This window comes from Rhinoderma darwinii, chromosome 1 (assembly GCF_050947455.1).
Source record: "Rhinoderma darwinii isolate aRhiDar2 chromosome 1, aRhiDar2.hap1, whole genome shotgun sequence".
NCBI lineage: Eukaryota > Metazoa > Chordata > Amphibia > Anura > Rhinodermatidae > Rhinoderma > Rhinoderma darwinii.
The window spans coordinates 644,672,107-644,688,772 of record NC_134687.1 but is presented as its reverse complement, the minus strand read 5'-3'; the positions used below and the strand labels follow the sequence as shown (position 1 = coordinate 644,688,772).

Here is a 16,666-nt window from a genome sequence, read left to right as displayed (position 1 = left end):
TTCTTCCTGCGGAACTCTCTACGTTGTTGGGGAGACACGGAGGCCCCGAGTTGCATAGGTTCATCCGAGTTTTCCGTGGAAGAACGAAGCAACGGCACCTCGGGAGCCATCATGGGGGAGCCAGAGGAGAAGGCAACAAAACGTTCAAGTCGTCATTCCCTGAGACATCGGTCAAGACGTACCGCTAGAGCCATTACCTGATCTAGAGAGTCAGAAGAGGGATAGCTAACTAACAGGTCCTTCAGGGCGTTCGACAGACCCAATCTAAACTGGCACCTGAAGACAGGGTCATTCCACCGAGAATCTACACACCACTTCCTAAATTCCGAACAGTACTCCTCAACGGGTCTCTTACCCTGACGTAAGGTCACCAGCTGACTCTCGGCAAAGGCAGTGTTGTCAGTCTCGTCATATATGAGCCCGAGAGCAGAAAAAAAAGGTCAACAGAGGAAAGCTCAGGGGCGTCGGGAGCCAAGGAGAAGGCCCATTCTTGGGGCCCGTCCTGGAGCCAGGACATAATTATACCCACTCGCTGGCTCTCAGAACCTGAGTGGGGCTTTAGACGGAAATAGAGCCTACAACTCTCCCGAAAGGAGAAAAAACTCTTCCGGTCCCCTGAGAACCGGTCAGGCAACTTGAGGTGGGGTTCAAGAGGTGAGGTGGGGGGCACTAGCAGGGTAGCATCATGCAGGGCTTGGACCTGTAGGGAGAGGCCCTGCATTTGCTGAGCCAGGGTCTCAAGGGGGTCCATAGTGTGTCAGGGACCAGGGTAGAAAAGGTATATGGGCCTGTGATTATGTAATGACGGGGTGGGGAGACATACAGGTGAGCCCTAATCTACCCATCACTCAGTCCCTGCCTACTTGCAACGGCCCGTCCTAGGCGACGGCGTACAACTGGGCGACGGTCCCTACTCTCACTATGTGCACGACAGACAAGGGTACAAAGAAGCTAAGGGAAAGGGGGCAGATTTCCACGGCAACACCGTGAGCTACAAGAGTAGTGAACGAGCCGAGTCAAACCAGGAGTGTACGAGGTACCAAACGCAGAGCAACAGAGTAGTCAGTAAAGCCAGGGTCAATATGAAGCAGAGGACAAATAGTACAAGCAGCAGCAGCAGAGCCAGGAAACAAGCAGAATCACAGGCAAAGGAGAAGCAGAAAATGAAGGTATAAATAGACAGAGGGCAGGAGCTAGATCCGTCTGGCCAGGCTGTGATAGACTCTCCCACTCCTCAGCCTCCCAGGCTGAGTGGTAGAAGAAGGAGTCACTCTATCAGACTTAGGAGCAGGTGCAGACTGAGTAACCACGGGCGTCGACACAGAAGCGGTGTCTGGCAGATCCTTTACAAATAGACTGTCAAGTTTCACATGAAAGCTCTCTTTTTATAGCCATTTTGAGAGTTTAATCGAACCCACAAATGTAATGCTCCAGATTCTCAACTAGCTCAAAGGAAGGTCAGTTTTATAGCTCCTCTAAACAGCAAAACAGTTCACTGCGGTGCTAACATAATTGCACAAGGGTTTTCAAGTGTTTTCTAATCATCCATTAGCCTTCTAACACAGTTAGCAAACACAATGTACCATTAGAACACTGGAGTGATGGTTGCTGGAAATGGGCCTCTATACACCTATGTAGATATTGCATTAAAAAACAGACGTTTGCAGCTAGAATAGTCATTTACCACATTAACAATGTATAGAGTGTATTTCTGATTAATTTAATGTTATCTTCATTGAAAAAAACTGTGTTTTTCTTTCAAAAATAAGGAAATTTCGAAGTGACCCTAAACTTTTGAACGGTAGTGTATGTACATAATAATGCACATCCCATTCTAAATCTATAGGCATTAATATGGAGTTGATCCCCATTTTGTAGCTAAAACAGCTTCCACTCCTTTGGGAAGGCTTTCTAAAAGATTTTGGAGTATGTCTGTGGGAATGTTTGCCCATTCATCCAGAAGAGCATTTGTGGGGTCATACACTAATGTTGGAGGAGAGGGCCTGGCTCATAATCTCTGTTCTAATTAATTCCAAAGGTGTTAGATGGGGTTAATGTCAGGGTATTTTTTTTTATAATGTAGGTGTTACCTGTCAGTGTAATCCTGCCTGTGATGATAAGGAGATGACTGCTGAGAAGTGATGTCTACAGAACGAGAAGGTTCAGTCTATTATGGATGGTGGATCCTGTGATATCTGTAAATAGGTGTTATCTGTCAGTGTAATCCTGCCTGTGATGATAATGAGATGAGTGAAGAAAAGTAATACCTACAGTACAGGTAGTTTGTCTATTGTGAGGCTTAGGGGCCAGAGGATTTGTCACAAATTTGAACTATTTCAATGTGGAAGGGTTGAAATCCAAGTTGAATCTGCAGCAGAAGCCACATGTGGATTTTTCTGTGGATTTACCAGAGATTTGTGCAAAAAAAAATAAAAGCGTAAAATTGTCTTGGACTTAAAGAAAGGGTTCAAAGCACCCGGAAATGTCTAGTATTGTTGAGACATCCAATGACGTTTTAAAAATGTAGAAACATTTCGATGCCTCTTTTTGGTTTTACATGGAATTATGGCCAGTTGTCTGCTGATTCCCATAGTCCCGGCGGGGTGCTCAATGCACACAGGGGGAACCGGCAGTATCCTCATTACATACAAGCTCTAATATAGAGTAATATGTGTAAATTAAATTTTCAATAATTTTTCAAACAAAACTAAAAACCTCGCAGATATTACACTTCCTTCTATGGCTCAAATAACGGGTTCTGCCGCTTTGGAAAAACAAACTCCAGCAGGATTATATTTTTTATAAGGCCTCATTCACACTTGTGTATTTTGGTTAGTACTTTCTATCAGTAGTTTTAAGCTTATAAGGGAGATTTTGTTTCCTTTTCTTTCACGGGGAGCATGCACAACCAGTTCTACATCCCCCCAGCATCTTGATGGGATTTAGAACTAGGCTTTGACTTGGTGATTCAAAAACTCTCTATTTCTTTTCTTGGCCATTCCTTTGTGGGTTTACTGGTATTGTGTTGTTCCAAAGTCTACTTTAAGCTGAACTTAAAGCTTTCTGACAGACGGTCCCACATTATCCTCAGACTCTGCCAATGTAGAATTCATAGTAGATTCTAGGATGATGACCTGCTCAGGTCCTGATGCAGTTTAGTAGTTCTAAACCATAAGATTTCCTCCACCATGCTCTCAAGTCATTTAAAAAAAAATTTTCTCTGATGAAATGCAGTCCATAATTCATGCCAACATGTCTTCTGGCACTGGGAACAAATTACTTTTGGATTTTTCTTTCCAGAGCAGACTGCTTCAGAAGTCATGTTTATTGCCTAGGTGTTCGTGAGCAAATTATAGTCTTGCCCCGATGTTTTTTCTGGATAGCTAAGGTTTTATTTTGACATACCCCATGTAGTTTTCATTTTTTAAGCATTTTTGCAATGGGAGACATCAAGAGTGGGAAAATCTGCAGTAGATCTTTAAGAAATTCTCAAAAGCTTCTCTCAGCATCTTGTGTTCTGCTCTCAGGCTGATCTTACTGAGACAGACTGGACCAATTGGCAGTTGTCTGAAATCTCCAAATGTAGATGGTTTTCTGGACAGTGGAATGATTGACATAGTTTAGACATCTTCTCTTTCCTGAATCATAGACACCCATAACTTTTCTGAAGGCTTCAGAGCGCTCTGGATTTCAACATGGTGATACCACACATTTCAATAACAAAGGGTAAATCAAACGACAGAGGTTTAAATGAGACACGTCCCTCCTAGACCCTCTCTAAGGTTGGAATCACACATGCAGTTATTTGTTGTTTTTTTTTTTAGCAAAAAACAAATGCGTAAACATTTTTCACATATAGAGACTCAAAACGTCTTTCCCAGTGTGGTTTGTGGTTTCTCCGATGAGCCCTAAGTTTGCTTTTAGAATTAAAACATTTCCCACATTCTGAAGATAAAAATGGTTTCTCTCCTGTGTGACTTCTCTCATGTATAACAAGACTTTATTTATGTGTAAAACATTTCCCACATTCTTAACATGAAAATGGCTTCTCCCCTGTATGACTTCTCTCATGTACAAGATATTATTTTCGTGTAAACCACTTCCCACTTTCTGGACATGAATATGGCTTCTCTCCTGTGTGACTTTTCTCATGTCTAACAAGCCCTGTTTTTCGTGTAAAACATTTCCCACATTCTGGACATGAATATGGCTTCTCCCCTGTATGACTTCTCTCATGTACAACAAGATATGATTTTCGTGTAAAACACTTCCCACATTCTGGACATGAATATGGCTTCTCTCCTGTATGACTTCTCTGATGAACCCTAAGTTTGCTTTTAGTAGTAAAACATTTCACACATTCTGAACATGATTACGGCTTCTCTCCCGTGTGACTTCTCTCATGTACAACAAGATATAATTTTCGTGTAAAACATTTCCCACATTCTGGGCATGAATATGGCTTCTCTCCTGTGTGACTTTTCTCATGTCTAACAAGCACTGTTTTTTGTTTAAAACATTTTCCACATTCTGAACATGAATACGGCTTCTCTCCTGTGTGACTTCTCTCATGTGTAACAAGACTTGATTTACCTGTAAAACATTTCCCACATTCTGAACATGAATATGGCTTTTCCCCTGTGTGAATTCTCTCATGTGCAACAAGATATGATTTTCGTGTAAAACATTTCCCACATTCTGGACATGAATATGGCTTCTCTCCTGTGTGACTTCTCTCATGTACAATAAGATATGATTTTCGTGTAAACCAGTTCCCACATTCTGGACATGAATATGGCTTCTCTCCTGTATGACTTCTCTGATGACCCCTAAGTTTGCGTTTAGTAGTAAAACATATCGCACATTCTGAACATGAATATGGCTTCTCTCCTGTGTGACTTCTCTCATGTGCAACAAGACTGGATTTATCTGTAAAACATTTCCCACATTCTGAACATGAATATGGCTTTTCCCCTGTGTGAATTCTCTCATGTGCAACAAGATATGATTTTCGTGTAAAACATTTCCCACATTCTGGACATGAATATGGCTTCTCTCCTGTGTGACTTTTCTCATGTCTAACAAGCCCTGTTCTTTGTGTAAAACATTTCCCACATTCTGAACATGAATACGGCTTCTCTCCTGTGTGACTTCTCTCATGTGTAACAAGAATTGATTTATCTGTAAAACATTTCCCACATTCTGAACATGAATATGGCTTCTCCCCTGTGTGAATTCTCTCATGTGCAACAAGATCTGATTTTCGTGTAAAACATTTCCCACATTCTGGACATGAATATGGCTTCTCTCCTGTGTGACTTCTCTCATGTACAACAAGAGTAGATTTTCGTGTAAAACATTTCCCACATTCTGGACATGAATATGGCTTCTCTCCTGTGTGACTTTTCTCATGTCTAACAAGCCCTATTTTTTGTGTAAAACATTTCCCACATTCTGAACATGAATACGGCTTCTCTCCTGTGTGACTTCTCTCATGTGAAACAAGACATGATTTATGTGTAAAACTTTTCTTACAGTTTGAACATGAATACGGCTTCTCTCCTGTGTGACTTCTCTCATGTACAACAAGAGTTGATTTTTGTCTAAAAAATGTCCCACATTTTAAACATGGATATGGCTTCTCCCCTGTGTGATTTCTTCTGTTTGTAAAAAGACCTGAGATTTTTATGAGCGGTTTACCAAATTTAAATATTTTACCCCCTTTCTGAGCTGTACTTGTGGTAACAATCTGTGATTGGTCAGGAGAATGTTCCCCATAATTTGGAGAATTATAGGATAGATCTGTACTGTGAAGTCCTGGATGCACATTAAAGGTAATGAGGTTTTCTCCTGGAGACTGGTGCATCATATCTTCATCTTCTACTTTATGATTTATCGATAACATGATATTTCCCTCAAAATCCTTACTGGGATTTTCTGTTAGGATTAAAAATGCATTTTGTGATTTTGTTTCAAAACAAAAAGTTGACAAATTTATAACATTCATATTAGGCTGGAACACACATGCAGTGTTTTGAGCCAAAGCCAAAGGGGATCAAGCAGGGGGAAGTTTAAGCCATGTCTTTTGAATCCATTCCTAGCTTTAGCTCAAAAACTATGTGTGTGTGATTCCAGCCTTATAAAGCTTTGTAAAACACTTTAAGGGAGGATTTACACGAGCGTGTGCGTTTTATGCGCGCGCAAAAGGTACTTGACAGCTCTGTGTGTCATGATCATATGGGGCACGGCTGCGTGCTTTTTGCACAGCCGCCATCATTATGACACTCTGTTTGTATGTTTGGTGGTGCTTTTCAGTTTGCAATCATAGTTTGCCTGCTGTTGAGCAAATCACGCACGTCCCACGGAGGCGCCTCCGTGTGGCATGCGTGATTTTCACGCACCCATTGACTTGAATTGGTGCGTGATGCGCGAAAAACGCAGAAATATAGGACCTGTCGTGAGTTTTACGCAGCGGACTTACGCTGCGCAAAAATCACTGACAGTCTGCACTGCCCCATAGACTAGCAAAGGTCCGTGCGATGCGCGTGAAAAGCACGCGCGTTGCACGGATGTATTACACGTTCGTGTAAATCCGCCCTAAAAGATATCCAGGATTCTGGTCTACACCCAGTCCTACACTATAATTACATAAAGCTTGACTTGCTTAAAATAATTTTGTTTTGAAAAGCAGAACCTTGTCTGGCAATCAAGCCTGTCCACTGCCAACACATTTGGCTCTCCAATACGAATTGGACATACATCTTAACTTAATAATGTTATAGACAATCTAATATTGGCCACAGTCTACATTTAACAAGAGAATGTGTCATGAGACAAAGCATGGAGGTCTGTATATCCTAATAGCTTATAAAGGATGAACCTCCTATTTTATTTTATTTTAAGTTTAAAATGATAGTGATCCTTCCTGCTCTGGTGTACACCACCTATTAAGTCATTGAAATTGTAGGTATGGGGAAAGCGGAAAATGGAGCAAGATTGGTCAATGTCGCCTTCAATTCTTTTCATTGAAACCGACTGTTATAGGAAAAGGAATTTATTGTGCAACGTCCCCTTTTCCTTTCATTGCACAACAATTTTTAATTATGTTTAATTTTTAATTTTTATTACTTCATTTATTGTAAATGTTTTATTTGTATTTTAAATCCCATTGATTAAGGTGCCATTATATGGCTATTCCTCATCAATGGAATAAAGGAGGGAGTACTCCAAAAACTTGTGTTGTGATTATGACTTAGTCCATAAATTCACACAACATAGAGTTCAAAGCTGCAGCCTGTGTCAGACAAGTAGCTGGATCAGATTACACCAGAAGGTAAGTTTCCTAGTTCATATAATTTATGGTTGTGTGTATTAGGACTTGTACAAACACTTTGACTGCACTGGGAGAAAGTAAATCTCCCAGTCCGTTGTTGTGTGCGTCTGGACTTTATGTACTGTCCCGAGTATCGCTTCTCCAGGACCTGTCAGTCGAGCAACGAGACCGGGATCGCAGCTTTCACTGCACTGGGATAGACACACACCCAGTCTGCAAACACACACTTCCGAACAAAGAGATCGAGATTACAGGCTGTATCGTGCCTGCATACATTCAGAGTGTCAGCCGTGGGTGCCGTGACGTCATTAGCACTCAACGGCCGGGCGGCATGAATGATTGACGTCGCCACTACACTCACTCGATCCCGTTGTGATTAAGAGCCTGTCTTAGGTATGGTAGGATTATTTTTTTTGTATTATTCTAATCTCTCCCTCATTATTCCTTTCCCTATTATCTGGTCGGTATTGTCCCGACGTAAACATAAAGTCCAGACGCACACAATGACGGACTGGGAGATTTACTTTCTCCCGCGATTGGGCGTGACTGTACGTCCAGAAACAAAGTGCGTTCCCGTGTGCATTCCCTTCTGAGTCCTGCTGCATGCCCAAACAGCAGTTTATGACCACATGTTTGGTATTTCCGTACTCTGGAGAAGTTGCTTTACAAATGTTGGGGTGCTTTTCCTCATTTATTTGTTGAAAAAATGAAACATTTTGAGGTAAAGCTATATCTTATTGGAAAATAATGTAATTTTTCATTTTCACTGCCCAATTCTAATGAAATCTATGAAACACCTGCGGGGTCAAAATGCTCACTACACCCCTAGATGAATTCCTCAAGCGGTGTAGTTTCCAAAATGGAGTCTTTTTTGGGGTGTTTCCTTTATTTTTGCACCACAAGACCTCTTCTAACCTGACATGGTGCCTGAAATATAATTTAAGAAAAGGAATGCCCAAAAATCCTCTAGGTGCTCATTTGCTTCTGGGGCTTATGTTTCAGGCCCGTAGCACACTAGGGCCACATGTGGGATATTTCTTAAAACTTCAGAATCAGGGCAATAAATATTCAGTTGTGTTTCTCTGGTAAAAACCTTCAGTATTACAGGAAAAATTTATTAAAATGGAATTTCTGCAAAAAAAAATGACATGTTCAAATTTCCCTTCCACTTTGCTTTAATTCCTGTGAAACGCATAAAGGTTTAAGAAACTTTCTAAATGCTGTTTTGAATACTTTAAGGGGTGCAGTTTTTAAAATGGGGTGATTTGTGGGAGTTTCTAATTTATAAGGCCCTCAAAGCCACTTCAGAACTGAACTGGTCCCTAAAAAAATAGGCTTTTGAAATTTTCTTGAAAATGTGAGAAATTGCTGCTAAACTTATAAGCCTTATAACGACCTAGAAAAATAAAAGGATGTTCAAAAAATTATGGCAATCTAAAGTAGACATATGGGAAATGTTAGCTAGTAACGATTTTGTGTGGTATAACTATCTGCCTTACAAGCAGATACATTTAAATTTAGAAAATGTTAATTTTTTGCCAATTTTCTCTAAATTTTTGTGTTTTTCACACAAAAATATTGAATATATCGACCAAATTTTTGCACTAACTTAAAGTACAATATGTCACGAGAAAACAATCTCAGAATCGTTTGGATAGGTAAAAGCATTCCCAAAATATTACCACATATAGTAACACACATCAGATTTAAAAAATGAGGATGTCATTTGGTCCAAAAGTGGCTGGGTCCTGAAGGGGTTAATCAATGGGATTTGAAATACAAATAAAACATTTACAATAAATGAAGTAATAAAAATATAAAAATTACAAAATAAAAATAATTAAACCATTAAAAATTGTTGTGCAATAAAAGGAAAAGGGGAATTGCACAATAAATTCCGTTTCCTATACCAGTCGGTATCAATTAAAAGAATTGAAGGCGACATTGACCAATCTTGCTCCATTTTCCTCTTTCCCCATACCTACAATTTCTATCCTAATAGCTGCACAGTCACCAGATCGCAATTTCATAGAAGATCTTTAGGACGTGGTGGAATAGACAGAGTGAGGTTATCAGAATCTGTAATAAAGGTTTCCAGCATCTTGTTATATTATTCCACTAAGAATTCAGGCTGTTCTATGGCAAAAGAGGGTCCTATCAAGTACTAATAAGGTGGACCTAGTGAAGTGGCTTCATTCAAGTTTTAGCCATGTGACAATTTAATAGCAAATTGTTGTTCTATTCCTCTGCCAACTTATATTTATTTTGTCTTTGGTTTTCTCAGAACATATAGGGCTTCATTATTGTGTAATAAAATAAGTGATATATTTAACTCTGATGGAGTGGGAGAGGTGTAGATGGGAAAACTCTGCTGTTTTAAAACGTCCTTGCAAAGATAGGTGTGGACCACCAGGACATTTATAATCTATGGGCAGTCAGCGACTGGTTAAAAAAGGTGCTTCCTAATAATCATTGATCTGTTTTTTTTTTTTTTCATTCCAATATAAAGAAACCACATCTTTAACCCCACTTTGAAACCTTCTTAAAGACCCTTAAAGCGAACCAAATTTTTAGATGACTTTTCAGAATAATATGACATATGAGTGTACAGGAGGAATAACATTATTTCTGCCCATTATATGACTTGTATATGCCATTCTATTAGAAGTTTATTTTAGGTTCTATCCTTAAAGAGGCTCTGTCACCAGATTCTCAAATCCCTATCTCCTATTGCATGTGATCGGCGCTGCAATGTAGATAACAGTAACGTTTTTTTTTGTTTTTTTTAAACTTTCATTTTTGGCCAAGTTATGAGCCGTTTTATATATATGCAAATGAGCTTTGAAATGGACAATTGGGCGTTTTTTTTTCGTTATGTCCAACTGGCGTGTATTGTGTTTTTAACTGTGCGTGTTTACGTGTATGACGCTGACCAATCAGTGACCAGTCAGTGTCATACACTCCTCTCCATTCATTTACACAGCAGTGATGTGCAGCCACATACACAGAGATTAATGTTAATCAAGTGTCCTGATAATGAATACACATGAAATCCAGCCTGGACGTCATGTGTATTCAGAATCCTGACACTTCTGAATCTTTTCTGTGAGATTCCAGCAAGCCACGCGTAATCTCGCGAGATTACGGAGGTAAACGAGATTTCGTTTCCCTTGCTGGAAATCTCAAAGAAAAGAGTCAGAATTGTCAGGATTCTGAATACACATGACGTCCAGGCTGGATTTCATGTGTATTCATTATCAGGACACTTGATTAACGTTAATCTCTGTGTCTGTGGCTGCACATCGCTGCTGTGTAAATGAATGGAGAGGAGTGTATGACGCTGACTGGTCACTGATTGGTCAGCGTCATACACGTAAACACACCCAGTTAAAAACACAATACACGCCAGTTGAACATAACGAAAAAACTAATGTATTGCAGTATATCGTGATTCTGACAGTCTCCTTTGAAGCCCTGGCAGGGCTTCAAAGGAGCACAAAGATGGCAGACCTGGGGGCCTTTACTAGGCCCTCAGTCGGCTATACCAACCATTGTAAACAGCCGATCATGCATTTGCATTTTTCTAAATTTAAATGTATCTGTTGTTAAAACAGATAGTAATACCAAACAAAATAGCTAATATTTCACACATCCCATATGTCTACTTTATGTTTGCATCGTTTTTTGAACGTCCTTTTATTTTTCTTGGACGTTACAAGACATAGAACTTCCCTCAAGGTATTTTTCTAGGGGTATAGTTAACATTTTGACCCCACAGGTTTTTTGCTGAATTTATTGGAATTAGTCTGTGAAAATGAAAATCTACTTTGTTTCTGAAAAAAGAGAAATTTCTAATTTTTACAAGGAATAAAGGAGAAAAAGCACCCCAACATTTGTAAAGCAATTTCTCTCAATTACGGCAATACCCCATATGTGGTAATAAACGGCTGTTTAGACCCACAGCAGGGCTCAGAAGGGAAGGAGTGCCATTTGGAGCACAGATATTGTTGGAATGGTTTTCGGTGCCATGTAATGTTTTCAATGCCCTGGAGAGACCAAAACAGTAGAAACCCCCAAAAGTGACCCCATTTTGGAAACTACACTCAAGAATAACATTTTAATTTTTTTCACAAATACGTCATTTCTAGGACATATTTTTACAAAATAGTACATGAAGCTGATGAAACACACCCCAACATTTATTACCCAGTTTCTACCCCCATTAAGGCCGTAATCTGCTGCATGCCCTCACAGTGTTACCCCAAAGCAAAGAAGAACCCTTTGGCTTTTCAGAACGTAATTTTAGCTTGAATGAGTGGATAGGCCCCACTCCATGCCGGTAAAGGATTTGAAAAAAAAAAAAAAAAAAAAAGCCTTTCGTTCCAGTTAGGGACTCGCAAGTCTGGGGATCCTTGTCGTGGATTGTGAGCTTGAGTCCTTTTGGCCAAAATGATCACTAATACCCAAGGTATTTTTCATTATTACTTATATTCGCTTCTTTTGGACACAGCCGGGTCTTTGATGCTGGGAGAGCATGGTGTGTTGTTGTTTGGCTTAGCAAGCAGGGTAGCCCGCTCTATGAATTATCAAGGTGTCACAAATAGGCTTCTACCTGGCTATACACGTTGCGCCTCATGACTTACACACTATCCCTCCATGTTTCACACACTTGCACCCCATTATTCATTTATTTTTGAGGCACTTTACTCATTACTGCCCCCTATATTTCACTTACATTATTACACTTGCACATACACTATTCATTTAATATTTCTTACTACACATCCCATGCACCACACACCACTCCCCTCAAGACTAGTGGGAGTGGCTATTATTATTTAAAGCACCTGCTCACTCTCCTTCATCAGTGTTTCTGACCTGGCTGTGTCCATTTGTAAGTATGGCATCTTTCGGTGTTTTTGTATATATGTCCCCTTGTTTTTATCTGTTTTGTCTGTAAAGGATTTGAGCTTGCAGAACTATCTGACACCCCTAGAAGTGACCCCATTTTGAAAACTGCACCCCTAAGGTATTCACCTAGTGGTTTAATGAGTGTTTGTACCGCTAGGTTTTCATAGCCGGAATCATGGTATTTAGGTGGTCCTTTTTTTTACCAAAACGATTATTTTTGGGGAATGGTTGCCTTCCACAGCATATTAACCCGTAGAAGTGCATTTGCCAGTGTATGTAACTATGTCACGCTAACAAAGCAGATGACCAACAAATATGTCAGTCCACAACTGTTAACAACATTTAAAGGTAATGTGTCGCTAGAAATTTTTTTTTTCTTTTTTAGTTAAACAGTTAGTGTATAAGTGATTAAATATTGTTCTAATTTTTTTAATTTTTTCATGAGTCAGGAAATATTATAAATGAGATTCTAATTTATAACATTTCCCAGTGCTGGTCACTAGATGGAGCAATTCCCAAAATTGCAGCATTGGCATGTGGTAAAGCAACCACATTGCTTTATGCTGCAAAATTTGTGAAAACTCACTCGCTCTAGTGAGCTCACAGAATCCCCCCTCCTTTATCCTGGCTAGTGCCAGGAGAAAGGAGGGGATTGAACGGTCAAACCTCCTACACTGTGTGTCACCATTTTTTGAGCTAACACACAGTGTAGTAGGTTTACATACAGTAGTAAACACACAGGTAAACACGTACATACACAGACCTAACTTACCTGCTCCTGCCGCCGCCGCTCCCTCCGCTCCGTCTGCTCCAAGTGCACAAGTCCGGAAGCCGCGACCGGAAGTCATAATCTTTCTGTCCGGCCGCGGCTTCCGGTCCACAAGAAAATGGCGCCGGACATCGCTCGGCCGAAGACCTTCAATTTGGACTGTGTGGGAGCGGCGCATGCGCCGTTCCCACACAGACGGCGTACAGCATAGTGGATGGAACGGGCCCCGTTCGCATTCACTATGGGGCTGTATGTGCCGTATTCCATGTCTGTATGTGTCGATAATCGACACATACAGAGATGGAAAAAAAATGGCAGCCCCCATAGACACGAAAAAGTGAAAAAATAAAAAAAAGTAAAACACAAACACACAAATAAAACATCTTTTAATAAAACACTAAAAGCAAATTGATATAAAAAAAAAAATTTCCGCGACACTCGTCCTTTAAAGCAGGGAGAATTTAAATTAGAACTGTATTGGACTGAAGGGCAATATATTTGAGAACTGGAGGAAAAAAATTAGAACTTGGTCATGTTCACAGGATGAAAGAACAGGGCTTTATAATGTCACTACTTTTTTTCAAAGGCAATGGTCATACAACGTCTCTTTAGCCCCATCAATCTCTATATCAGAGACGAACGTGCCAAGGGACGTTGGCACACCATTACAGGTCCCTGCCCGTCAAAGTAGGAACCGTAATTTGCGCAAAACAACCAATCACCTACAGAATATATAAAAGGGCAGTGTCCAACACCATCTTTATGGACAGTAAAGGATCACTAGTCCCCTAAGATATTGTCAGTTTTCCTGGAAGTATTTTCGGGTTTAACAGGTTGTGCAAAAACCCGAACAAAACAACAAAAAGGCCCATAATGTATTGATCAGGAACATCTCGTAAATTGAGTAACCTCCAAATATAAAGAACTATGCCCATATCACCAAATAGTTTATAAGAATTAATATAACAGCTTTATATGGCAGGACATAGTTATAATAATAGGCAAACTCAGTAAAATTATTTAAAAAAAATATGTATTGAAGGAATATTACATTTATATGAAATGATACTGTCAAATAAAAAAAAATATTTTTAGCTCAACTATCTATTTCAGTGATTCCAACTGACCTTATTTTGAATACTCTACCCTTCAAGGTATTCATCTAGGGGTATAGTGAGAAATTTTATTAGGGGTTTTTCAAAAATATTTTAATTTTGTGTGACTAATTATAATGTGAAACCACTTTAGGTATTCATCTAGGGGTGTAGTAAGAATTTTTAGTTTTGTTTGGGCTTCTTTTACATTTTGTGGGCAAAAATATATGATATAAAATTACTCAGCTTCAAAAATCAATTTAGAATGGCCAATTTGTAAAATAAACGGGTGTATAAATAAAATAATCTAAAACTCAGTGGAGATATGGTAAATTTTGAAGCATTCATTGATGCACAGGCCTGGCTTTGTGGGGCATGTCTCACACTGGTGGATAGTGTCTTTCTTAATGCCTTTTTTGGAACACACCCGACATCTTTTCTTGTCAGTGGGGGGATTTACTGAGGGAAAGTGCTGACCTGGAATTATACGGCAACTGTAATCTCCCGAAGAAGTGCCCTCCCCTTCTGGGTTGTCAAATAAAAGGGCCTTGATTATGGTCTCCTGAAATTGGAGAAATGTGCTTCTATTGCCTTCTATTGCACAAATGCGTTATACATTGCCATTTGGGTGAGGTGGACTGCCAGCTTCCTGTACCAGGTCTTACTTTCCACATGGCACTGTACGGCTTTATGACCTGATCAGATAGATCCACCCTACCCATAAAGCGGTTATAATCCAGTACGCAGACAGGCTTGGCAGTAGTGGTGCTGGAGACACGAACTGGAACGTGGATGCTGCTATCCTTATGGATGCTAGTTAGAATGTGGACATCTTTCTTTTCCCTATATTTCACCAGCAACGTGTTGTCACTGCACATTGCTTTGCTTACTCCTTTTGGCAATGTCTGGCCCAGGAGGGTTTTGGGGAGGCCCTTCAAATTTTTTTTGATTGTGCCACAGGCCACTGTCGCTCTTGCCAAAAGGCACTTTTGGAGAGGGATGCTGTTATAGAAATTGTCTATATAGACATTATATCCCTGGCCAAGTAGTGGGTGTATAAGATCCCACACAATTTTTCCGCTGACACTCTGGGGGATCAATTTTGGAATCCCTTCCCACATAAATCCGGAAACAATGAGTGTACCCGGTGGAACTTTCGCAGATCTTATAGAGCTTTATTCCATACCGGGCCCTTTTATTTGGGAGGTATTGACGGAAGTGGAGCCTTCCCTTAAAACTGACAAGAGACTCGTCGACCGCAATATTTTTACCTGGGGTGTAAATTTGGGCAAATTTAAAATTAAAATGATTGATGACAGGCCTTATTTTAAAGAAACGGTCATAATTTGGATCATCGGGGGGTGGGCAGCGGGTATTATCTGCGTAATGCAGAAATTTGAGGATGACCTCAAATATTTTTCTGGTCATAATAGGGGGGTATTATATAGGACATCCGATGACCAGTAGTCCCTAATGCTGGGTTTCTTTATGAGGCCCATATTCAGTAAAAGGCCCCAAAATTTGCAAAGTTCCTCTGAGTTTGTGGGTGTCCAATTTTGGCCTTTGGCACAGTATGATGTGGGATTGTGAGCGAGAAATTTTTTCGCATATAAATTAGTCTGTTTGACCATTAAATTAATAAATTCAGCGGAGAAAAATAATAATAAAAAAAAAAAATCTAACACTCTTAACCCCGTGGTCTCCACTTGGATTCCCGAGAATGCGGTGAAGTCGGGAACCTGGGGGGCATAACTTGTAGCAGGCATCCATATCGCCTCACTTTCGGGGAGCTGGTCAGAACTATTCTGTGCTGCTGGGGGGTGCTCATCAGATAAGGCCGGTTGGGGAAGAAAAAATGAAAATGAAAAACTGAAAAATGGCTACGGCGGGAAGGGCTTAAGACATATCGACGTTATAACAAACACTACTACATGGGGCCTTTAACCCTTTAATGACCAGGCCTGAAAAGGCCTTAACCCCTTCCCGAAATTTGACGTATGGGTACGCCATGAAAAGCTAGTGCTTCCCGCATTTTGCCGTATCCATACGCCAAACGCTTGGCACCGGCTCATAAGCTGAGTCGGTGCCATCATCACCGGATGACAGCGGTATCATACAGCTGACATCCGGCTGTAATGGTGGGGACCGAAATTAGCTTAGATCCCCGCCAATAACCCCTTAAATGCAGCGCTCAAACACGATCGCTGCATTTAAGGTGTTTGCAGCTCATCGGAACCCCAGCAATGAAATTGCCAGGGTTCCGGTGGCTGCAATGGCAACCGGAGGCCTAATACTGTAATACTGGCCTCCCGGTCTGCCTAGCACGGAAGCCGGTCAGGACCCGCCCGGCGGCGGAGCCCTAACGGCCTCTGTAGCCGCTGGCAAGATGGCGCCGGATCAGGAGCTGATCCGGCGTAATCAGCGGTGGAAGTCAGCAGTATGTTGCAGCTGACATCCACCTGTAACGGCAGGAACCGGAGCTAGCTCCTATCCCTGCCATTAACCCCTTCGATGCAGTGATTGAAAGCGATCACTGCATCTTAGCGGTTGTTAGCAGGT

The 16,666-nt window shown here is 40.7% G+C and overlaps 1 protein-coding gene across 1 annotated transcript in view; it reads right to left on the bottom strand.

Annotated features, from left to right (window-relative positions):
- Positions 1 to 4,057: 4,057 nt before the first annotated feature.
- LOC142657883 (uncharacterized) overlaps positions 4,058 to 16,666 on the bottom strand; it is a 55,076-nt gene continuing 42,467 nt past the window's right edge. Inside the window, exon 8 of the mRNA XM_075833426.1 lies at positions 4,058 to 5,937. Within this exon, the coding sequence (XP_075689541.1) occupies positions 4,373 to 5,937 (1,565 nt within the window). The 3' untranslated portion in view covers positions 4,058 to 4,372. The remainder of the gene's footprint in view (positions 5,938 to 16,666) is intronic.